Source organism: Nanorana parkeri, unplaced genomic scaffold (genome assembly GCF_000935625.1).
Source record: "Nanorana parkeri isolate BGI_ZX_2015 unplaced genomic scaffold, ASM93562v1 scaffold518, whole genome shotgun sequence".
NCBI lineage: Eukaryota > Metazoa > Chordata > Amphibia > Anura > Dicroglossidae > Nanorana > Nanorana parkeri.
In genome coordinates, this window is record NW_017306786.1 from 118001 (window position 1) to 136428 (window position 18428).

At 39.4% G+C, this 18428-nt stretch overlaps 1 protein-coding gene across 1 annotated transcript in view; it reads right to left on the bottom strand.

Moving 5' to 3' along the window:
- Window positions 1-2260: 2260 nt before the first annotated feature.
- The window catches only part of LOC108790982 (mucin-5AC-like), a 42919-nt gene continuing 26751 nt past the window's right edge, over window positions 2261-18428 (bottom strand). The window contains exons 17-29 of the mRNA XM_018561342.1: window positions 17789-18044; window positions 16172-16221; window positions 15414-15514; window positions 14751-14902; window positions 14248-14386; window positions 14004-14114; window positions 13719-13898; window positions 13351-13590; window positions 13021-13177; window positions 10594-10722; window positions 7669-7819; window positions 3685-3725; window positions 2261-2520 (exon numbers count right to left, since the gene is read on the bottom strand). Of these exons, the coding sequence (XP_018416844.1) occupies window positions 2261-2520; window positions 3685-3725; window positions 7669-7819; window positions 10594-10722; window positions 13021-13177; window positions 13351-13590; window positions 13719-13898; window positions 14004-14114; window positions 14248-14386; window positions 14751-14902; window positions 15414-15514; window positions 16172-16221; window positions 17789-18044 (1967 nt within the window). The remainder of the gene's footprint in view (window positions 2521-3684; window positions 3726-7668; window positions 7820-10593; window positions 10723-13020; window positions 13178-13350; window positions 13591-13718; window positions 13899-14003; window positions 14115-14247; window positions 14387-14750; window positions 14903-15413; window positions 15515-16171; window positions 16222-17788; window positions 18045-18428) is intronic.

Sequence of the window (18428 nt, forward strand, 5' to 3'; positions counted from 1 at the left end):
TATTGTATTGCTTCACATTGAATATTTGTTTCAATTTCATCTGCTGTGCAAACTGTATATCCTCTTGATTTAATTTCAGCCAAGCTCTCTTTATCTCCATCGTAAATATCTGAAGTAGGTGCATGCAGATCAAACCATTTTGTGTAGCGACAATCCATGTGTGTGCATGTAGTCGTAGGTGTTTCAGTTGAGGATGACGGATTAGTTGTTGAAGTTAATGTTGTGGTTGGACCGCATGTTGGGAGAGGCTCACAACATTCTATACTTATTTCGTAGTTATAGCAGATTGGTAGATTATAAGAATTGTAACAGATCAGTCCAATATCTTTGCTGCATATTACATTTTGTTGCAAATCTTCGAGCAGAGATTCAGGAAATGCCTTTGCTCTGCATCTTACATTGCGAGGAGACTGACAGATATTGTTTCCTGCATTTCTGATATTTTCCAAGGTTTCAAAGTCACCAGTGTCTGTACGGCTGCTTTCAATAATGGGATAAGAGACATCATACCACCGTGACCAAGTACATGCTGCACAAACTGCAAATTAAATAAAAAAATAACGTGTTAAACACTACTAAAAAAACAACTGTATAGTAATTATTATTATTATTATTGTTATTATAATGCAGGATTTATATAGGGCCAACAGTTTGCATAGCTATTTACAATATGAGGAAGACATTACAATTACAATACAAGTCAAGACAAGACGGTGAGGGACCTGCCCATGAGGGCTTACAGCTAAAAAATTGTATGAGATTTCATGTTATTTGAATCGTTTATCCTGAAAAAAGTAATAATAATAATACAATATATCCTTTTATTTGTTTTCCAAAGTTTCCCTGACTTTGCTATTTTTAACGTTTGTCAGAAAATTCCCAAACACAAAGATGTATTGTCATAATGATGTAGCTAGCAGTTACATTGAATTGGACTAATTCTTTACTGTTTAAGACATTTCTTGTCCCAACCACTTGTATGAGTGACACCATGTCTATTCACTAAGCTGCCGAAGGATCTAGCTCTAGCTTCCGCTGATCCTTCGGCTAACTTCGGCCCCTAGGATCCCTTCGGTTCAGCGGCATTCGGCTATTTACTCACTGCTGTTCGGCATCTATGAGAATAGACCGAACAGCAGCGAGTAGCCTGCCGGAGGTTCGGCTTAGCCGATCCAGATGTTGGATCGGCTGAGTTGAACTCCTTCTGCACTTCCGGTCGGCTGAACATGCTGAGCATGTTCGGCCGACCCGAAGCCACACGTAGCCACCCGATTTACGGCTGATTTCAGCCGATGTACAGCTGGAGTCAGCCGTACCAGCCTGAAGTCAATAGCCGAACAGCGTTCGGCTCACTTCGCTTGGGTCGGTTAGTCACTCGGCTGCCTACGGCAGCTTAGTGAATAGACCCCCATGTCTTCAACATTACAGAGCAAGTCTAGTTAAATGTGACTACTACTAGCAACACTATGGTCTTGATAAATAAGAATCTTAGCAGGCATGAGGCTCAATTCAAAATTCAAAAAAAAGTGCGCTTTTTTAAACAGAGTCCAATAAGATTTGAAACTTACAGTCACATGGCTAAAAAAAAACTTCTTACCCCTGTGTTAAAAAATTGTGGATTGAGCCTATATTGTTATAATAATGTTTACTGATTTTGACCCCTATAATTGTTATCATCATATAAGGAGGAAATTAATTAATAATGGATGGTAAAATATTCAAATTAAATGGGCATGCAGAGTTTATACTTAACTGTCGCTAAGTACCTAAAGTGTGTAATTTTCTTTTTTGTTTTAGGACAACACAGTAAAGACATGATATGCTGTGGTACACAGTGGTTGAACATGGCTCTACAGAGTAGACATATGAACTTGCTACTCTATATATGGAACACAGCAGTTATAAGGTGTGTATTAATAAAACTTACCTGTAGTGGTTGTGCTTGTTGTAGGAGTGGTGGTTGTGCCTGTTAAAGGAGTTGTAGTTAAAGTTACTGGAGGAGTGGTAGAGAAGTGAAATGTTGTACTAGGTGCTGTAGTGCTGCAAGATTCAATTATTCTTACTAAATTTCCGTATAAACATATAGCTCTTATACATCCTCCGATGCCGTCAGTTGTATTGTAGACTATGTCATTATTTTTGTACATACGGCCTGCATATGTACAGCAATCTGTTGAAAAAGCAGACTTGTTAGATAAGTTTAAGTTGATTGGAGACTGCAGGTATGATAAATATCTTAGTTTACGACTAAGGGACTGATTTATAATAGAGTGGGCATCATCATCCACTCATTGTTATACTCTGCTGAGGTATGCACATCGTAGCCCATATTAAACAGCCCATTCAAAAAATGTAGACTGTGGTGTGGCATATGCTGTACCCCATGAAGTTCTCTCTGCTTAACATAGGAGAGATCTCTGCGTTTGGAGGAGATCCGGTCATGTGACTTTGACAGGTCACATGATTGAAGCTGGTGGAGCGTTTTAAGAAGAAAAAAAAGCTGGGAAGAGATACAAACTCCTGATGATAGCAGAGAACAATGTACATTTGTAAAAAAAATATAGCTGTTTTTTAAATGGTAGTTCGGGTGTACATAAAATCTGGCGGCATGCACTTGGTCTTTCTTTTTTAGAATTGAGTTGCTGCAGACCTGCAAACCGTGTTGGAGATCCCTTCACAAATGTTGACAGAAACTTCCTGTAATAAAAGGAAGTGGAATAGGATGGGTTCTATGGTGAATAAGAAGAGATCCTCCTGGAACATTGTTTTTTTTCTAAACCATGCAAAATTCTAAATTAGAAATAAGTAAATAGCTTTTCACCTTACACTGACTAGAAAACTCTATGTTGGATATATTATGGATTGTAACTTGCAGCACATTTTTACTTGGAATCAGCTCCTACTTTTTACCTGACTCATGGCTTAAATGCATTTTTTTACTTAAACGTGTGTTAAGACAAGCAATTCCACAATTTTTCTTGGGGAATACTTGTTTTAAGGGAACTGGTCAGTGTTTCATTAGTCAGCAAATTAAGTATAATACGTAATTATATTACCTAGTATGGTTTTGGAGCATGGATATCACAGGGCATTCAGGTTCACCTCCACAAAAGAACCTGGATGCTTAAACTGTCTTCTGGCTCTACCAGAGGTTGAGGTGCATGGATAAGGGTACCTGAGTCTATCTAGAGATCTGAAACAGAACTTGGCAGATGGGAGGGGAGCCTTGAGCTGGTTCTTACTGTGGGGATACGGAAGACTACCATGCCCATCAGCATGCCCACCCTCATGTTGCAAAGGGACATGCAGGCTGGTCACACACTGCAAGCTTTGTGCATCTTCCAATGAAAATACCAGCCAACATACCTGATGTACTGGGCTGGCTGTGTTAGGAAGGTAATTTAACAAGAGCACTGCTAAACTGTGTAATACTGGTTTTAAATAGAGTGGATGTTTATTGGCAGACATATACTCCCTAATTGTCATGTTGAATGGTGGGAATAAAAACAATTGCAAAAATGAGTTGAAATATGTACATTCCCTTAAATACTACAGGCCACAGCCAACAATATTCCATTTAGCTTAGGCCAAAAGAAGCAACTCCTTCCCTCAAATACTCCAGGCCACAGCCAACAATATTCCATTTAGCTTAGGCTAAAAGAAGCAATCAAGCTATTGTGTTACCTGTTAGGTTGTAACATTTGATGCCTTCGCTTGTGCAGTTGCTGTTTAAGAAGAAACAGGAGAAGAGAACATAAATATTGCATAATAAGTAGTGGAAAAGATGTGAAAAACATTTTTTTATCCCAAATGCCATACTGTGGTAAAGATTCAGCAGTTATACCAACATTATTTGTGTACTTGATTACTTCAAGACTAATGATCCAGGTTTTTTTAAAAGCTAACATCTTTTAGACAATTTTTCATGTTACACCTATTTTCAGAATATAATGTGAACATTTTTTACTTCCCAGCCCCCCACACCTAAACTGCTCCCCCTTTCATCATAATCCAAGGGATCTTCTCCCAACAGAATTAAGTATATAGTTCAAATGGGTGTAGCTGTGCATGGCTCTGCTTGTCGTGTCATCTTTTGACAGATCTATTCACAGGAGCCCCTTCACAAACAGGAACTTCTGGCATAGGGCCTTAATTCTTAAAAATATTCTAGTGCCAAGAAAAATCTATGAAGATGACCTGCTAACTTCCAGAATGCCCTCTGTTTCAAATGTGGCATTTCCAAATGTTCAAGTTGCCCAACTATTGCCTAAAACACTTTCAATGTGAGATCATACAGCACAGGAATGAGCTGGCCAAGCAAATCTTTCTTAAACTGGCATGTCCTTGCCAGTTGCAATATAACAGGATGATGCAGACAACTAAGCAGAGGCTCAATGAACATCAATCAATCAATCAATCAATCAATCAGATTATACAGAACATAGTGTACCAATACACTTTTTGAAACACCACAGTAAAGATTATGACCTTCTTTATGCTACAATTCTCAAAGAAGTTCTGAAATCCATAAATTATGATAGATTATATTCTAAAATCTGACTTATTCCCCTCTACCCCTCTTTTCTTACATGATGTTATTTGCATCGTTTTCTATAGTTTTACCTTTTTATTTATTATTAAGATATATATACTGTATATGTGCTATATCTTATCTACAAACAGGGGGACAGTACAGCTAAATTAAATTAGCAAGTTTAAATCAGTTGAAGGCTCCGAACTAAGGACACTTGATATAGAATTTCTTGTTCGTGGGCTCTACTTTAATGAGTATTGAACATATTAAAATGTTTCTGTAATTAATATCCCTTTTCTCTTTTTATGGTTTTTTTTTTACTCAAATTTTTTATAATGCTGAAAGAAATATTAAATGCGGTACAAGTAAATTTTAAATGGGCAAGAGCTGAGCTTTTTTTTCTGGGTCATACCCACTAAGTCCTGACATGCTTTGGAGTTGTCATACAAAAGCAAAGATTTAAATCCTTTTATGAGTATATAACAGTTTGATGCAGGAGGACACCAGTGAAGTCCACTTCTAAATAAAATGTTTTTTAAGCTTTGGATAGAGCTTAAAAAATTAGAACCTTTAAAAGGTTTTACTGTCTGTATTCCTCTTGTCAAAATGTACTTACTGATTCCAGTTTAATTGTGTCACATACTGGCACAATATGTGAAATCAGAACAGGAAGTAAGGAGAAACATCTCCATTGGGGAAAGAGAAAGAAATACAACCCAGCAGATTTTTTTAACCCTTCTCCGCTCAATCCAAACCATTATAAAGTTCATGGCATTTGGTGATTTAAAGAAAATGTTTTCTTTCTTCAGAAAGTGTTGTAGCTTTTCTAAATGTACTATGCGGGTATGTTACATGGCCATGCTAGAGAAGTGCTTAGTGGTGTCTTATATATATTTCTGAGGTCCATTTACTCATTTTCTCCTAGATAAAATTCAGTGATATAAACTGGAGCAAAACCTGGGGGTCTGGTTCATGATGTAGTCCAATCCAGTTGCAGTTTTTTTGATAACCACCTCTCGAATGCTGTGTAGCTGACATAGTTGTATTTCAAACTCAGATGGCATAGGGGATTACATTCTTAGCCTTCTGTTAATCAAACTTCCAGAATGTAATGGATATTTAATGGCACACTTACACTCCCTAATTTGTATGTTGGTCACATGGCGAAAAACAATAAAAAAGTGAGCTGAATTATGTATATTAATACATTTGTATTTGTTTGTTGATTTTAATGCATGTTTACCTAATTCTGAAGTTTGGAGTTATCACTTAGGGATGTATTTATGAAAATTTCACATTGCCACTGAAACTCATTGAAATTCACAGAGCCTGTAAAACTGCATATACATTTGTGCAAATGGATGCAAAAACAAATGTTATTAGTATAGTTTATTTCCAGGTCGAATGTAACATCAGCAAAATACTGCATTATAGCCACTAGGTGGAGCTGGGAAGCATAGGAAATAACTATTTATTTACATTTGAACAAGAAGTATACTAATAATGTTTGTTTTTGCCTCCATTCATATTAAATGAATATACGTACAGGGGTCTATTCACGAAGCTGCCGTAGGCAGCTGAGTGAAAGACCGACCTGAAGTGAAGTGAGCTGTTCGGCTATTCACTTCAGGCTGGTACGGCTGATTTCAGCTGTACATCGGGTGGCTTCGCGTGGCTTCGGGTCGGCCGAACATGCTCAGCATGTTTGGCCGACCCGAAGTGCAGAAGGAGTTCAACTCAGCCGAACATCTGCATCGGCTGAGCCGAACCTCCGGCAGGCTACTCGCTGCTGTTCGGTCTATTCTCATAGATGCCGAACAGCAGTGAGTGAATAGCCGAATGCCACGAAAAATACAAATAGAAAACAATTGTGCCAATAGTTTTCTATTGGCCGGCGGTTCTGCTGCCGTCAAAAAAAAAGCACCAAAAAAAAAAGCCTAACTCTCCCGGGCGCTCCAGGAGTCCCCCGCTCCCGGCCGCCAAGGAGAAAAACACTGTTTTTTCTGTGTCAGGATAGAAAAAAAAAATTTGGCCATAGGAATGCATTGCTAGATTCCTATTGGCTATTTCAATTTACAATAGCCAATAGCAAACTAGCATTGTACCTGCCCTCTGCTGCTGTCAATCAGTAGTGGACCTGATGGAGAACTTCAGCAGAGATTGACAGAAGCAGAGGGCGGGTGCAATGCTAGTTTTCTATTGGCTATTGCAAATTGAAATAGTCAATAGGAATCTAGCAATGCATTCCTATGGCCAACATTTTTATATCTTTTTTTCTATTCTGACACGGCTCAGTGTCAGAATAAGAAAAAAAAAGAAAAAGCAGTGTTTCTCTCCTTGGCAGCTGGGTGCGGGAGACTCCCGGAGCGTCAGGGAGAGTTAGGCTGTCTGGAGATCAGTGTCCCTGGTTAGGTGGTAACCAGGGACACTGATCTCTCTGCAAGTGGCCGGAGCCAGCCGTAAGATCAAGGCTGGCTCCGCCCAGCTGTCAGAAGCAGGCTGTCGGCCGCCCAATGGCCGGCCGCTTGACCAGCTTCGGCTTTCAGTGCGGCTAAGCCGAGCCGAGGCATATGCGTTCGGGTCGACTGAGCCGCTCGGCCAAGTTCGGGAGCTGTACGGGCTATAGTGAATAGCCCGTACAGCAGCCGTTCGGTTCTACTGAACCGAAGGGGTCCTGGGGCCGAAGCTAGCCGAAGGATCGGCTGAAGCTATGGCTAGATCCTTCGGCTGCTTCGTGAATAGACCCCACAGTTTTGTAGAAAGAATCGCCCTGCATTTTTTTTTCATTACAACCCTTTGTTAGGGATTCTCTAAATTGTATTTTCTGAAAACAGTCTGGCTACTAGAATCGGACACACAGGTTTGCATCATACAAACAGAAGAAAATACCTTGTGCGGGACACCAGTGACGTGGTACAAGCTTCAATAAATTATTCCAGTGGAATATAGTGTGCGACCAGCTTTTCTTCTATTTGTATGGGCAAGGATGTGCTCCCAGTGGCAAGCACCCTACTCTTTCCTTTCCTGAGCTGTGGAGGAGCAGTGCTTTTATGTGTGTTCTCCTTATACAGGTTGGTAAACTGGATTTTACAGATCCTCATGTGAACAGTATAATTTCTAGAGAAGAGTCTTACCAGAGTGTACAGGTGTTGTTGTCATTTCGCACTACATATCCTATGGGGTATCTGTTGTCATAGCCATCATAACACGCATTACATGCAGGGACACACTGCTTTGTCTCTTCATCATAGTATGGTTTATCCTCTGGGCAGGTGGGATAGCAACCTGTTTGGACACATAAAAGTAACATTCAACTCCAGTCCAGGTAATATTACAGCATATTGGTTAAAGAACACAAAATCAGTAATAAATATGTAAGGAACATTTCAGGACAAAAATATAATAAGTATGTTGCTAATGCACTTTCGAAAATACTTGCTCCAGGTATGCTGTCATTATCTTCTTCACTAGTTGTTGAGTCACTAACTTGGAACATGTATGTGTGTATCAGGTGTCCAGACACTTTAGAAACAGTGTGGGGGCTCTAGGCTAACAAATCAAAGTAGTGAAGAGAAGGCAGCCACTACTGAGCCTGAACCTTGCAAAAAAAAGGGCCTCAATGGCAGTTTACTTTTTTCTATCCTGATAGGATTTCTTTAATGCCTTTCTTTAATAACTACAATCAAAATATTTTTCAGTGCTGGTTAGAGTGAGGAAAGGTTATAACCTCTGTTAAGTCTTTATTGCTGCCGGAGACCCTATTTGGGAGATTTCCCCTTGCATTCTGTCCCAGTGACTACACTAAAAAAATTAGCTGGGACACTGCCCTTCCCCAGCTTGCTAAAAAATAAGTGCAATACTTGCTGCCCTTACTGGAGAGGTTTCATTTCACTTCCTGTCCTATTGCTCATACAAAAAGAGGAGCATATCTCCCCAAAAGGGCCACAGATAACAATAAGACATTCCCTATTCTATCCAAAACTAAGGGCCAATTCACACCATTGCATTGCAGTAATGTATAGTGATGCATGTTATCTGCATTTGTGCCATACAATGCCATTTATTCTGAATGGCACCCCAATGCACCTTGTTGGCAGAGGTGCATTGTTTTAATGTGCTTTGCAGTGCACTTTCAGGAATGCTACATGAACCTTTATGGTGCATGCTGGTGCTTTGGGCAGCCCTTTCAAATGAAAAAACCTCATTGCACATTGCACATTGCCGTGCAGAATAAAGTGCACTAATGCACCACAATAGTGTGAATGAGTAAACTATAACAAAACTTTGTTTGGCATTAGGCTTTAAACGCTAACACCACCTTTTCACTATGTTCACGCTTTCTCTCTTAAACTGCCTCCCCCAAACTTACTTGAATCATGGGGTTCTTCTCCCTGCAACAACCTGTATTTTTTAATTTTTTAATTCAGCGTGGCAAAGAAGTGCATTGGAACAGTGACAATGACAAGAATACTAGTTCAGATGTTCTTAAAAAAGCACTAAAACAGCATGAAATGCATATCCAAAGACTCATGTATATGCACATGGTGCTTAAGTTAATTGCATTCATATGTGTGTAGACATGTACAGTATATGCCTGCACAGTGTCTAGAAGTGTATAATTCTTCATCCACAAAACATTTACACATGTCCACACGTACGCTTGTATACATGTTTATGCTAATTTACAAGCATATAGGCATAATTTTATGTCAAAATACTCAACTTGAATTCAGTATTTGGACACGTCGCTGAACAATGCTCTAAATAGATCTAAACCAGGGACGGCAGGGGAGGCAGAGCCTCACCTAGTATTATGGAGGAAAAAGCTGTCAGCTTCAAGTTTGAAGCTGACAGCTTTTTCTCCATTCAGACCAGATTGTAACAGGTTACAGAGTGGGGAAAGCCTCCCAGCTGTGTAACCTGTCATGAATGGATCGCTGCCTGTTAATTACAGGCGGCGCTGCATCCGGCTTTTGTCTGCTAAGTTAGGTTACACAGCAGCGGGCTTCCCCACTTCTTGTGTAACCTAACATAGTGAAGCCAGAGCTGCAACAGCCTCTACTTGCTGTTAGAGGCTTGCGCTCTGTTGATGGTTTAGGCCAATGGCAAAGCACCATAGGTCCAAGCTGTCCAATAAAAAAAAAAAACCACTGATGACATCGATCGTGATGCCTCACCAGTGACAAGCAAGTGAGGGACAGGGAGGCTCCTCCCTGTTTCCTACCTTCTCCCTCCTCCCACCCTCCTCCACACAGCTCGGTGACTGGGCTGGGGGTGGGGCGGAGGTGGCCTGAGGGTGGGGCAGTGGTGGACTAGGGGCAAGACGTGCAGTGGGAAATGCCTCACTTAGCGAGGACTCCACTGCACTTCACTAAGCTAAACAGTGCTATGTGCATGGACACATTGGTTATAACCAAGCTGCGTTCAGAGAAAAGGGCCATACAGATCTGAAATCTGCGTTATTTGCACCCATGTGCATGAGCCCCAAAAATGCAGTAGTGTGAATGCTCTCTCTTACTGTATGAAACAATGGTGATATCTTAATTCTCTCCATTCTGGATCTATGCTACTAGTAATTACTTTAAGTAGAAGCACTGTTCTATTTTATTTTTAATATGTTTCTAGTAAGAAGACACTTTTAGCACAATGTGCCAGGCAGCTTTGACAGGCACAGGTCCAACACATTGCGGTATTGTCAGAGCTTGTCAGCTCCCTTTTCAACCTCCACATTCTTATTAGCTCATTATGATGAGATTCCCCGCTGGTCAGTAGGAATGTGCAGGATGCAGGAAAAGGTGGGTAAGCTTCACTATGGCTGGGAAGACATGAAGCATTGCTCGTCAAAAAAGCCTCTGATTTGGGGGAGGCAGGAGGTACAGAAAGATGCTACAGGTATGTGCAGATAACACTAGGTACCTGTTCTTTATACCTATCAGCAGCCTTATTTTTTGTGTTAGTGTCTGTTTAAGGAAGAGTGATGCTTATTGACAAAAATTATTAAAAACTTTAAAAATTGTGCAACAAAGTCATTTCATGGCATTTGTGACTTCCCTTCTTACCTTCCAAACCTGACAGATTATGGTAACAGGTTCCATCAGGGTTCCTGCAAGTCTTCATGCAATGGGCTCCACATGGTTTGTAGTGCCATTCGCACTCACCTTCTTTGTTGTAGTAATCGCAAAAAATTGCTGTTGTCAGATAGATCAAAGAAATATGTTAAAGCAAAAGCACATAGAGCTGAACAAATCATTTCTACCAAGCATTTAAATGATAAAGTCTATCTTTTCAACTGCAATAACACTGATATTAAAAAGTACAAAAACATAAATAGAAAACAATTGTGCGGAGCTAGCAGTGACACCTAGATCCGCCCAAATGTGTTCTATTGCCCGGCGGGTTCTGTTGCCATTTGCTAGTAGCCAATAGCAAACTAGCTATTGCACCCGCCCTCTGCTGCTGTCAATCACTAGTGGGGACCTGATGGAGAACTGATTGACAGCAGCAGTGGGCGGGTGCAATAGCTAGTTTGCTATTGGCTATTGCAAATTGAAATAGCCAATAGGAATCTAGCAATGCATCCCTATTGTGAAAATGATTTTTTTCTTTTTTTTTTTTTATTCTGACGACAGCCAAAGGCTCCATGTCAGAATAAAAAAAAAAAAAAAGCAGTGTTTCTACCCTGGTTAGCTGGTAACCAGGGACGCTGATCTCTCTGCAAGTGGCCGGAGCCAGCCGTAAGCGAGCCAAGCGAGCCAGGCTAGCTTTGGCTTTCACCCCAGCTCAGTCGAGGCGAAGCATATGCCTTCAGCTCAACTGAGCCACTTGGCCGACTTCTGGAGCTGTACGGGCTATAGTGAATAGCCTATACAGCACCCCACCGGTTCTACTGAACCGAAGGGGTCCTGGGGCCGAAACTAGCCGAAGGATCAGCCGGAGCTACAGCTAGATGCTTAGGCTGCTTCGGGAATAGACCCCTTCGTTTTTTTCTCAGATCCACTGAATAGGATACATTAAACGCGTCCATACACTGATTAGTTATTGGAACAATTGCATAATTTTAGATTTAGTTTGGCAATAACCTGTCTGTTTATAGTATCCAGGCAACTTTAGCACCAGCAAATACAGTATTTTCTTTAAAATTAGATGCCTAATATAGTAGATGGAGGTGCATGATGGGCATATTTGCCAATATTTGTGATTATTGTACCACTGCTCTTACTGTGTATTTGTCTTTTGTTACTATATATTGCTAAATCTGTTAAAGACTGTTCCTTTTCCTTCTGAGCCTAAGTTAGCTCAGGCCTAACACATAAAGGCAGCCAATTACTCCCATACCTCAACTCTCTGAGATAAGAACTTTCAACACAAAGTACATAGACAAAGGACACAGCTCTGCCATGCACCTAGCTATGTTGACTATAAAGCATTACTACACCAAAGGTTATTAATAAAACCTACTAACAACTTTTTTTCAGCTACCTGAACCTTCATTTGTAGTAGGTTTTAGCATAACAAATATAATAATTTAGAGGTTGGATGAAAGGTTTAGTGTAATACAACACTTTAGATAGTTAAATAATAAAAAAACATGTTTATCTACAAATCAAACCAAAGAAAAGGACAACTGATGAGGAAAGAGAAACAGAGAGATTTGGTTCCAAAAGGCTGATAGTCCTTCCAAATGAGGGACTGTTGGAAGCTATGCCTCAATTATACAGCAAATCATAGGTCCTGGAAATGTGTTTTTTTCAAGGAATCTATCTCTACATATCTCTCTGTGGTTATATATGTAGTGTAGTACTATATGTCGGGAAGTATAAATATATATCTACCCAAATATATGTATTTATATTTATCTGTGTTGTGAAAATCCAGGCAACCTCAGTACTTTTCCAGAGAGTAGAGTTTAATTGGATCGAAGAAACAGATGAACAGGATCAGTCCAACAGAGTAATACAGAGTAAAATATCTAGACCTCAGATGATAAAGGATTTCATGATGACCCACTCTATCTACCCAGCATATATATCCAATCTATATATGCACCGCTGTGCCTCTCTTCATGACTCTGAACTCTCTCCCTCCTTCTCAGCCACCTTAGGCTCTCTATTCATATACAGTTTAGTGCCATTCACTAACACTGAAATGAATCTGATTGGCTGGTCTAATTACCCCTTTGATGTTAGTTAACTAAACAGGTTTTGACAACATTACCTACAGCTGTTACATTGTGTACAATCAACAAAGCAGGATGGTCAACTGGTCAATAGACTAACACAATAAAAACCTTGTTAGCATAGGTGTGTTAAATAACATCAGCTAAAAGAATGCAATACATGAGAATACACCCTAAATATACCCCTAATATATCTACTTCAATCATAATTTACAACAATATAGAGGTTTAGTTTTGCAATGGAATAAATATATTTAGCATAACAAAATAGTTTTTTTTCCAATCTGCATAGACTAAATTAATTACTCACGACACATGTTGGGGTTTCTCCAGCTGACACAGGTTCCAGCCTCACTACAAGCTTGAGCATATGAAGCCACAGCAGTACAGAAGCACTCACAATCTCCACCAGTGTCACAAGCACAGGAATCACTGACACAAGCATCATAGTATTTCAATGGATCAACCTGAAAATTAAACCCATTTGGTGAGTTTTAAGAAATATACATTTTCTTATAAACTTAATACATTTCTACATCATCATATCATTATTTGAATTTGATCTTTTTTTGCTGTTGTAGTGCTTTGTGGATTTTAATATAATAATGCACTAATATTGATTATATAAAAGCGATCATACCAAAGGATGGCAAGCTGAGAATACGACACTGGTGATGATGCTACATTGTCTCTGTGCCCAGGATTTCCTATAAGGGTTTAGTGAGCAGGAATCTTTGAGGCTCACAGCATCTGGGCAGCTTGGTGAGAGTTTCCAGCTGTTGCCGAATTCTACTACATCTCCTACTACAGACAGACTTCTGGTGGAGAAGTCATTATTGGCATTTCCATCATAGTTACCACACAATCCACACACTTTACCCTATGAAAAAAAAAGGAGAAAAGAAAATCTTCAAAACCACTAGTATAGACGTAAATGCAGACTTTTCTATTTAAAGATATAGCATTGCCTTTTAAAATATAAGCCTTTTTAAAATTACAATAGCATACCTGGAAACTTGGCTCCAGCTTGATAAACATGGTGGTCTTCATATCCCACACCAAAACCAATCCATTGAGAGCTTCGATCACCATGTAGATGCCCATCTGGTGCACTTTGTAAGGTACATATTCTCCAGATGCAAGTTGGACAACCTCAAATTTCTCATCACTCAGTATAAGCTCATAGTTCTAGGCAAAAATGACATTTAATTACCATACAAACCTTATTTTCAAAGAAAAAAATCTTTTGATTTTTTTTTTTTTATTACTTTGTATTTTACAAACAACACTTACACCGAGGAAAACTTTTATGGACTTGGAGCAGGTTGTGCCTGTAGATCCACACGGAATGTTCTCAGTGATAACACGGAAAGTTCCATTGGATGGGTCACCACTACAGTAATCCTGACATTGAAAGAACAAATTGGACAGGTTAGAGCATATATATGAGAGGGGCTAGTTAGAGTCTGGAAAGTAGAATAATATAGCTACATAGGAAGTCTATAAAAACATGATAGATACATATATGGATATATACCTGAACCAGGGTATATTCACAGTCCCCACTAAAGCTGTATCTCTTGGTGTCAAATGTGATGTAGTTACCATCCCCATATATTGTGCAGGTCCCCATGCACAACTCACTGGTACACTCCCAGTTTCTATTCACACATGTACTAAAAAGAAGAAGAAAATATATAAAAAAAGTAATACTGACACCAAATTCATAGTTTTGTTCAGAGTGGATCTTCTAGAATCCTACAGCTGTAATGCAGATAGCTGCTACATAGACTGTATAAAATGCTTACTCATAATGAAATTCCCTGAGAGTGTTCCTTATTCTCTTAATTTTAAGTCAATTGCAAGTATAATAAGCACTGATAAAATAAAAACATGTTTACTTAACCTTCACTATATATATATATGATAGTAGAAGTATAATTCATTGTCCTGAGTAACACTTCTGTTTTATCTTTATTAGAGTCTCCTTTATTAATATGTCACCATATATTTCAGCAGAAAAGGGTTTCAAATGTTTACCATGTATTGCACTGCATTTTAATTTTAGCACTTGGAGGGAAAGCTTCATTGTTGTGGATACATGGACACTGCTGTTCTTGAACACATCCACCATGACTATCAGCGATTAGTCCATCGGGGCAAATGCAGCCAGAGATACATTGAGTGCTGTACTATAAGAGACATAATAAAAATCCAATTGAAAGATAGATCACACAGCCCATCCACATATTGCCCCATGTACCACCTATGCCATTCTTGGATGAATAAAGCTGGCCATGCATGCATAGATTTTTGTCGTTCAACTTCAATTATTGGATTTTTCTCATTCAGCCTGCGGGAGAGAGAAATCCAATAGATTCTTCTAACCATGCTAAACAGCATTAATGTAGGAATCTGCACGGCTGGCTACCATGGCTGTCTGAATATCTGAACAGTGACTGCATCTGATCTGCAAGTTAAACAGAATTAAACTGCTATGTCTAGTGAAAGGTAGATTTAAAAAGTCATAATCAGTATGGACAAAATTCCCTCTCAAAGGAAACCTGTTATGAGAAAATTACAAGGCTGCAATTGCTAACCTAATTTTCAAAATGGTAGCTGCCTGGCTTTTAATGTTAATCCTCTGGCTTCAATATAAATGTATACATAGTTATGATGTTTACTAATGTTGTATAAACTTACACACTGCATGTCAAAGGTTTGACAGCTTTTCTGGCACTCGGCTCCTTTAGTTCCAGCAGTCTTATTTGTGCAGTCAAAATACACCATGGGGGCAGCACAGACTAAAAGACAGAAGAAGATACAAATAAAAATCAATAAATCTAGTAATATCCACATTATTATCCACATTATTCTTATTCTGTCAGTGAAAGAGAATAAACTGTACATGGGAAACATCAAATGCATACTTACGTTTCTTCATTCATTGTTGAATGTTGAAAACAATAGAATTTACTGGCAGACTAATACCAACTAGTTTTTTTACCCTTTTTTAAAGGGACAGTCAACCCAAATACGATAATTTTATTTTTGACAGATGCTTGTGGTTGCCTAGAAGTTTATTTTATTTGTAATGCCCGCCAAGCGCTCCATGGGTAAGGTCTGTGAACCCGCCTCAACAATTACAGGGAGTTTCAATACTACATCTGTTGGCAATAGGTTCTATTGTTCTACTGCTCATTTGGTAAATGAATACTTCCCAACATAATGCATATTTTCCATATTATTCAATTGCATAATGATATTCTATTATTTTCCAAAATTAATATTAATTTATGCCGAACTAGTCCAATTTAGCACTATGAGCAATGCACTTGCAATCTTGTGCCTAACCAGTTGTGATATATTTCTCTAATTATGGCCCATTAGTAAATAATTATTATCTACATACAATCCCAGTAATGCATAATACTATGTACAGAAGAGGATTGTGAAGATACCTGTTAGTTGTGCGGTTCCAATGCAGTCTAGTTTTCCTGAAGAGCAAGTGCTGTAACATGAAGCGGAAGAATGTAAGTATGACAGTCTTTAAAATCTAAATCTAAACAGAAGTTATTTCACAACCTCTTTCCCCTCTTTAATATGAATTGCTGGATCATATGGATAGTATGAAAGGGTAATATTAAAGTGGCCTCCTTACTTTCACAATGTAGTAGAGTAACAGGGCTTCTCCCCCTCTCCAGCAGCATATCACCTTTTCTTGCACTTGCACCACTCATTTGATTGAAAGAAAGTACAGTGTAAGCTCCAGTGCAGCTTGTTTTACTCCTTTCATGCTCCCTGGTGACAGCTCTGGGCCAATCACAAGGCACCATTGCTGCCAAATGGGGGTAGAATGCTTACTCATACCTGGAAAAGGTAAGTATTCCACTTAACTCCCAGCAGCTAAACTGAGCTGTGGAGGAACAAAGGAAAGGTGAGTTTATGCTACTGGGAGGGAGTGAATTAAAGTGACACTAAACTCAGGAGTTATATCTTAAAATGCAATTATGTACCCTAACTATTAACAAAAATGCTGTTTATTTGTGTATTACTTGGCTGTAGATCCTCAAATAATTTCTGAATTGGTGCTGACACTGTCCTTCATTCTGGAGGGTGGATACTTTTGTTCCCCATGGTCCCTATGTGTGTTGTAAAGGAGTCACCGCTCCAAACTCACTCCTGTGATAGACTACAATCTCAATACAAATTAGTAAACTAAACGTGAGATTGAAGTCAATTACAGGATCCAGCTTGGAGTGGTGGCTAGTTTACAACACACACACACAGAGTCCATAGGGAACAAAGAGATCCACTCTCCAGAAGGAAGGACAGTGTCAGCAGAAATTCAGAGATGATTTGAGGATCTACAGCTGAGTGATACACAAATACGTTACATCGTTATTAACAGTTAAGGTACTTAAATGCCTTTTTAAGATTTAACTCCTGAGTTCAGCATCATTTTAAGTGACCCTCTTACTTTGCATGGATAAGGGAAGAGTAACTTTAAAGCAGAGCCAGCTAACCATAAACTCTTGCCAAATACAGATCCCACCCTTTTACAGCTTCCTTATACTGTGGCTTTGGGTAGTTAACAAAATAATGCATATAACTAGTTGATAAATAAGGGGTTTATAAAAACCTAAATGCTAAACAACAGATAAGATCATCTTTGGTGACCAACATGGCAGACCCTTAGCTGAAAAACTCAATTTACTGATGTAAGGATCATAATCAGTTAATGATGTGTATTGTTATTTCAGTCTTTATCCAAAAGATGACCCTGTCAAGTACTATATTTCTATAGTGATGCTTCTGAAGAACATTTAATTGCTGGATGGTGTACAGGGATGTCTGGTAAACATACCTGCATGCACAGTTTATGTTATAGGCCTGTACTATTATAATTACAGTACTTTAACAGAATTGTTATCTAGTTGTTTTGCAAAACATAAAACATATTTACCCCTTACTGGTATCATCTGTTTTGACATATCACATAACACCTGCATTTTTTTTCAAACGAACATGCTTATGATTTGTCACACCTCAAAAGGTTTAGAGTAACATTTACTCACCAAATAGCTCCATTGTCATGAACCACCTCACCTGGTGGCACTGCGGTTCCCTTGTAGTAGCAGGAACAAGCTGATGGGAGGACACATCTACCACTGTCATCCAGGTAGGTTCCATTCTGGCAGATACAGCCATCAACAGGGACAAATAAGATGTCACAAGTAATGTCATGGCTGCTAAGGGAACGGCAGGTGGGTTGGCAGGTGCTGATTGAGTAACTGTAGGTCAGTGAAGCAGGACAGCTGGTTGTGTATGTGGCTAAGATTAAAAAAGGAGAGAACTAAGTTATGATAGTTAATGACACACATACTTATGTTTCAGGAGAATTTAATAACAAAAAGTAATTGAAGTAAAGTATTTAATACAGTGGAACTTCTTGTCAAGTCTTTCACTTAACTTGTGCTAGAGTGCCGGGATTATAGTACTTTCTGGGGTGTCTATGGGGTCTATTCACGAAGCTGCCGAAGGATCTGGCCGTAGCTAGCTTCGGCCCCAGGACCCCTTCGGTTCAGTAGAACCGAAGGGGTGCTGTACGGGCTATTCACAATAGCCCGTACAGCTCCCGATCATGGCCGAGCGGCTCAGCCGAGCCGAACTCATATGCATCGGCTCGGCTGAGCCATGCTGAAAGACGAACCTGGC